A 6,594-nucleotide genomic window follows, 5' to 3' on the forward strand; every position below is an offset into this window, starting at 1 on the left:
TGATGGTGCTGTTTTTTTTATTATGTTGCTCTTTGTTGTTTGCTTTCTCTTGTGTTTTTTTTCTCCATACAGGTGACCCAGGTGTTTTTTTTTTTTGTTGTTTTTTTTCTTTTCTCCCCCCCCCTTCTCACCGTCTCTTCTCCCCTTTGGCTTTCTTTCTCTCCCTCTCTTTCTTTCATTCTTTCTCCCTGTCCTATCCCCCAGTCATGTCTGTCCCGTTTGTAGCAACTGAAAATAAAATAAATTCATAATTATAATAAAGGTCAATCAAATGGACCAATATGGCAAGGCCATGATGATCCACTTGGTAAAATAAATCCGCTTGGCATCTTTCTTGGCCTTAAGACAACAATTCTGATGGCTAAAGATCCAAACGGGACACACACAAAAAAAAAAAGAAAAAAAAAAGAAGCCTGTTAAAACATTTAAATACCCCTAAAGCTCACATTAGCTAGTTATATAGTATTGTTGTCTAGATGCAAAAAAATGTCACTTGTGAGTTTTACAGAGAAGACATAAACACTAAACATGCAGCAAAAGTCTCCTGCCCACTTGAAACCAAGAACAATACAGCACTTGAGTGCCAGCTGTCTCCAGGCAACCTCAAGGTAACAAGACTTCCCAAGTTGCTGTCTATCCAATAATAATTTAAAGTCCATACTAGCAAAGAACAATCTAAGACGTGATGGGAAATCTGTTACCTTTACACAGTCAGCCTAGATGTTTCCTCTAAAACTCTAAAACACAATTATAATGCAGTTTAGTTGAAGTTTCATGGACCTGGATTAACGTTACATTAATGATAATCCAGGTGCTAATCTAAGCTAAATAACACCTAGCACCTTTCTTACTCCTAAGGGTTTTACATAAATTCTATACTTTGACAAAAACTATTATTATGTACTATATTTATATTTTAAAGTTAAGCAACAAGTTTGCTGCAGTGTGTATAATTGCATGCAAACTGTGTGCTGTGTGTATTCCACCATGTAAAGCGGGGTTCCCCAATCCCAGTCCACGGGGGCCAGTGTCCCTGCAGGTTTTAGATCTCACCCTGGGTCAACACACCTGAATCACATGATTAGTTGATTACCAGGCCTCTGGAGAACTTCAAGACATGTTAAGAAGGTAATTTATTCATTTAAATCAGCTGTGATGGATCAAGGACACATCTAAAACCTGCAGGGACACCGGCCCTCGTGGACTGGGATTGGGGACCCCTGATGTAAAGGATGCTACAAAGGATGAAGCATTTTCTCCAACAACAGATCTGCTCAAACAGAAACTGAAAACAGAACTCAGGAAAGGTCCCAGAACAAACTTTATAGCTTTACAGACACATTTCAGTGGACAAACAACCAACACGGCTGATTTGTTGGAAGAGTTGGTTAACTGGACATCTCCAAAATGTTAGAATACACCTTTAATGCATTAATTGCTTTATATTTCATGTCCACATGAAGTGTGCTAAATTAATTAACTTTGCTTTCTGTAGGGCTGCTGATCTTCTACTGATGTGAGCTTACCAACAACTGTTGCCTGATAGTCGTTAACGCCTCAATGGAGCTCATCCAGTTTGCTTTGCTGCCTCAGGAAGTCCCTACAGCTACCTGGAACAACACCTCTGCCCCCTCCTACTCTCATTTCCTGCTCCTTTCTGCTCCCTCCGAACCGCTTCACAGCTTCAACCAAGATGACACTTCGTTTCTCCTTAACAGCTCCTGTCAAAATTGCACCAAAAGTAAACCAGGATCCCTCCCTGGCTTGGCTGGAATCTTCATCCCACTCATTTATTGCATCGTTTGTGTCATTGGCTTGGTGGGAAACACTCTGGTCATCCATGTTGTTGTCAACTACACAAAACACGAGTCAGTCACAAACATCTACATCCTCAATCTAGCCATTGCAGATGAGTTTTTCATGCTGGGCCTACCCTTCTTGGCGGTACAGAACACTTTGCTCTCGTGGCCTTTCGGCTCTCTGATGTGCCGAGTGGTTATGACAGTGGATGCCATCAACCAGTTTACCAGCATCTTTTGTCTAACTGTGATGTCAGTGGACGGATACCTGGCTGTGGTGCATCCCATCCGCTCTTCTTGGTGGCGGCGCCCCCACGTGGCTAAGGCTATCAGTGGCACCGTTTGGGCGGGGTCCTTTGTGGTGGTGCTGCTGGTAGTGGTGTTTGCGGACGTGCTGAAGGATGATGGGAACTGCAGCATCGTATGGCCTGAACCAGCAGAAGTGTGGAAGACATCGTTTATTGTCTACACGTGCACTGTTGGATTCTTCTGCCCCCTGCTGGTCATCTGCTTGTGCTACCTGCTGATCGTCATCAAGGTATGACTTTTAGAGTAACACTGAAATAATTTGAGCTTTTAAGATAAAGGAGGAAGTTGGAGACATTTTTGAGAAAGTGTAGTCTATTCAATGCTCTTTTCTAATAATATAACATAGTCTAACTCAGATGGGCAATAGTGAAGTAGGAGCCTTTTATTGTTGATTAAAACACCGCAGCATTAGTGTCATGGCCAACTTAAATCAAACTAGAATCCACAAGTAAACCAATTTCAGCTGCAAACTGTTTTAAGAGTATTGTGGCTTCAGTCAACTAATGTTGATCTACTTGATTGACATTTTATGATTGAGATTTAACTGTTCATCCACTGTCTAAAAAAAGCCATTTCCTTTAAGGCCACTCTTACACCCTCAGGAAAGGGCTAGGGGATGAGGGGATTAACAATGATAAGCTCAGGGGAGAGATAACGAGTCAACTATACTGTTATATCACTCCAACAAAGGATGTCAACAGACTAGAATCTGCTGAAAAGACAAGAAATGGTTAATCAAAGAAAAACTTCACTCTCACATAGGGCACTGGCTGCTCACTACTAGCTCAAACACAGCGCTAAACTCATCGTCAATACGTCAAAGCACATCACTACACAAGCCTCTGCAGGCTGGGAAACAAACACCTAAGGTCACCACAGTACTGACACTGGCGTACACCGAGAAGCTCTCCACAAGCTTGTATCCAGCTATACACTGGCTCCTCAGGAGAAATGGGCGGCAGCTGAACCTGTGGGAGCCTGCTAGGGTTATAACAGCCATCCTCACTTTAAGCCAGCTTTCTTCTGTTCATTATAAACAGGTTGAAAAGCAGTGGTGAACCAGCAACAGGGTCATGTGCAGTGCATGAGGCTGCATAGCTGCAGACCAGTCAGGGTGCCCATGCTGACCTCTGTACATTCATGAAAGCACCAAAAATGGGCACATGAGCATCAGAACTGAACCACGGAGGAACAGAAATACATGGCCTCTATAGCTGTGCCCTCTTTCAGCAACGCAAACATGTTTCAGGACTGGTTTAAAGAGTACAACAACATGTTTAAGGTTGAGAAGCTCCGAGGCCCCACCTCGCAACTTCCAGAACTTAAAGGATCTGTTGCTAGAATCTTGTTGCAGATACAGCATACCTTCAGGGCTCCAGTGGAGTCCATGCTTCAGGGCTGTTTTGGTATCAAAAGGGGGACCTGTGGCCTGTGGTCATAATGGTATCCCTGATCGGTATCTGCATCAGTGTGTGTATACACTGTTACTGTAACTTGTTTTTATGTAAACAAGGTTATAACTTTTCATCTTCCACTTTCACAGTTGCTAATCTTTTTGCAGTCATGATTAACATTGCTCATGTTGACTCATTGTGAATCATGTTGCTGCATCTGTGGTAAACATAATTGAACTTTGGGAACATAATGGCTCCTTCCACACTAAAACTCTGTCTCGGTTATTTTTGTTTAAAAAAAAAAAGAACCTCACTCCTCTCCACAGTGACGTCCTCCTAAACTTACATTACTCAGAAAATCTGCCAACATATGCATAGATGTAAATGGACTACACTCTGTTAATATCACTAATGGCACAGGAGGATGAGTGTATTTAAGTAGTATTTGCACAGACCTAATGGAAAAGCAGAGTGTGCCATGGTTAGCAGGTGTTTCTACATTTTGGGAGAAAAACAGCAATCAGACTGCGTGAATGTTGTTCTTCCAGCAATCTGAACTCTTAACTCTATAAATATGTTTAAACAACAAACAGAATCACGTATATCCTCCCTAACCACCAGCAGGATCTCAGATAGTGTTGACTGTTTGTCATAGTTGTTCTATGTTTGACAGTTTACGTTATTTCAGTGACTTTTCTATTTCAGGAAATCCATCCATCTTTTTAACTACTGGGTCATTAAGTAGGCTGAAGCCCATCCCAGCTGTCATTAGGCAAAGGGCGGGGTAGACCTCGGACAGGCCATAAAACAGGATTAATCTGGTACACTAGTCTCTTTTTTTCTTTAAAAAAAAACATCTGTGTCTGCAAACATTTGTGTTATCAGTTTCATTTGAGCCTGAATACATTTTGGATGAAATTTTTAAAATTGAGAAATTAAACTGTTATTCTACTATGAGACCACACGGGGGCAGCCCTGCCTTATTATGTATTATTCTCTCTTACTAGACATGGTTAGGATGGCTTTTGTGTCAAACTAACCAAAGTAATGTTGTTGGTTAATGTTTTTGTGAACAGTGGTATTTCAAGTATGGTCCTGTTTTTTTCTCCATTACAGGAGTTTCACTGGTTAAACAATCAGTGAATTGAAAGATTGTTGAATGAATGAATAACCAATGAAATGAAAGGTTGCCTATGACTTGTTGGCTGATCGCTGACCTTCTCTACTCTCTCCACAGATTCGACAAATATTCAGCTAATGTGATGGTGGACAGCAAGCCGGTCAACCTGGGCCTCTGGGATACAGCTGGACAGGAAGATTATGACAGGCTCCGCTCCGTACAGACTCACACATGCACACACAATAACTAATGGACATAAAGTTACACAGACAGAACTTATATAACATGTCAGCTAATTAAAACTGCAGCAGCTATTCTAATTCTTTGTCTCCTTGTCTCTCCATCCAGGATGTTTTCCTAATCTGCTTCTCCCTGGTTAGCCCGGCATCCTATGAGAACGTCAGAGCTAAGGTGAGTTTTGGCTGTTTTTTATGAGGCCTGTCTCTCAGCTGCCGAGGAACAAAATGTAAAAAAGAACAAACGGAACAAAAGCAGTAATTTATTATAGAGAAAAATAATAGGTACTTGGATTACAAAATGGAGAAAAAGCCTAAACAGGTCTAATAATTGATGTGAATGAATGATTGATGCTGTGGGTGAAAGTTGGATGATGTATTTCTCTCATCTTTAATAGCTACAGCATATCATTTGTTTTTCATGCCTTCATCCACCTTTCTGTAACACCTAGCATCAGAGCTTCATCTCCCTCCACCTTTGATTCTGTTTTTTGCCTCTAACACGTTCCTTGATTTTGCGTGTTCCCCTTTCTTGCCTCTTATTTAGTTTTCCTTTACTCTGTATTCTGCCAGTGGTACCCTGAGGTCCGTCACCACTGCCCCTCCACGCCCATCATCCTGGTTGGCACTAAGCTGGATCTGAGGGATGAAAAGGATACCATTGAGAAACTGAAGGACAAGAAGCTGGCGCCTATCACCTATCCACAGGGCCTAGCTCTGGCTAAGGAGATAGGTCAGTCACTCTTACTTTATTTGCTTGAAAAGCACTTTAAGATTTGAAGCTCTCCTCACCAGTGAAGATATGAAACTAGCAGATGAAGATGCTAGAGAACTTTGTAGCCTGACTGCCTCTGCAAATTTTTGTTATTCCCCTCATTTCCTGGCATCACAGTAAAAGTATAGTACCTGTAGTTGACTATAGTGTTCTTTGAAAGTTGAACTTATTCTTCTCCACTACCAGCAAACCTTTCTTCTCTTACTTTGTCTTTGTAGTTCTTTCTCTTCTTTTATTAACTTATATGTGTCTTCGCATGTATAGATGCAGTCAAATACCTGGAGTGCTCAGCCTTGACCCAGCGTGGTCTGAAGACTGTGTTTGATGAGGCCATTCGTGCCGTCCTCTGCCCTCAGCCCGCCAAGGTCAAGAAGAAGCCCTGCTCGCTGCTGTAAACGGTACGACTGAATAAAACACAGAGGAAGAGGAGGAAGAGAGATTAGACGTTTGAGAGAAGAGAGAAACAAAGTGAACTCGCTCATTAAATGAACACATAAAGTAGAGTAGAGGTTTGAGGGCTTATTTTCTTTTCTTTGAACATAAGTCTGAAGCTATTCAATCAAGCCTTTTATTTGTCACATGCAATGTTTACATCTGCAGTGAAATTGGACCCCCCCCCAAACATACATACGTATCAGCTCCAGTCTTGAGACCACAGCTGACACCGATATGGTAGCTGCATGAAATGATGGTGGTTTTCCTTTAGTGCGAACAACTGCATGTCAATTTCACAGTTGGTCTAACAGTCCGTCACTGGTCTCTCGATCTCCCGTTGGAGAGCTTCTCTGAGATGTTATCAATCTTGTACTCAGAGAGCAGAGACTGCCGTGAGCTTCTCCAAGATCCTATTCGTGCTGCGTTCAATGAGCCCATTTTGAGAAGTCACGACCCGTCCCATCATTTCCATCATAGCGGGCAGCCTTGTGGGGTTTTGAAAAGTCGATTCCGCTTTCCTTGATAA

General features: G+C 42.0%; 2 protein-coding genes across 4 annotated transcripts; both read left to right on the plus strand.

The window, feature by feature from the left end:
• Positions 1-592: 592 nt before the first annotated feature.
• Positions 593-4,825, plus strand: LOC309708315 (somatostatin receptor type 3-like). 3 transcript variants are annotated; one of them, XM_082536249.1, is made up of 3 exons: positions 593-1,307; positions 1,496-2,337; positions 4,208-4,316. In XM_082536249.1, the coding sequence occupies exons 2-3, from the start codon at positions 1,561-1,563 to the stop codon at positions 4,226-4,228; spliced, it is 798 nt and encodes a 265-aa protein (XP_082392375.1). In that variant the 5' UTR covers positions 593-1,307; positions 1,496-1,560; the 3' UTR covers positions 4,229-4,316. The 3 variants fall into 3 exon arrangements, with proteins under 3 accessions (XP_082392375.1, XP_082392374.1, XP_082392373.1); XM_082536247.1 differs by having other exon boundaries at positions 594-1,409; XM_082536248.1 differs by lacking the exon at positions 4,208-4,316 and adding an exon at positions 4,740-4,825 and having other exon boundaries at positions 593-2,337.
• Positions 4,823-6,056, plus strand: LOC309708918 (ras-related C3 botulinum toxin substrate 2-like; the record flags this gene model as incomplete). Its single annotated transcript, XM_082537269.1, has 4 exons — positions 4,823-4,839; positions 4,931-5,033; positions 5,432-5,591; positions 5,898-6,056. The coding sequence occupies 4 exons, from the start codon at positions 4,823-4,825 to the stop codon at positions 6,026-6,028; spliced, it is 411 nt and encodes a 136-aa protein (XP_082393395.1). The 3' UTR covers positions 6,029-6,056.
• Between the last annotated feature and the right edge of the window lie 538 nt (positions 6,057-6,594).

Source organism: Aulonocara stuartgranti (genome assembly GCF_965226115.1).
Source record: "Aulonocara stuartgranti genome assembly, chromosome: 6".
NCBI lineage: Eukaryota > Metazoa > Chordata > Actinopteri > Cichliformes > Cichlidae > Aulonocara > Aulonocara stuartgranti.

Coding starts and splice junctions, on each gene's coding strand:
- LOC309708315 (XM_082536248.1), top strand. CDS start 1,561: ATGGAGCTCATCCAGTTTGCTTTGCTGCCTCAGGAAGTCCCTACAGCT. Junction 2,338..4,739: donor ACCTGCTGATCGTCATCAAG/GTATGACTTTTA, acceptor CTCTCTCCACAG/ATTCGACAAATATTCAGCTA.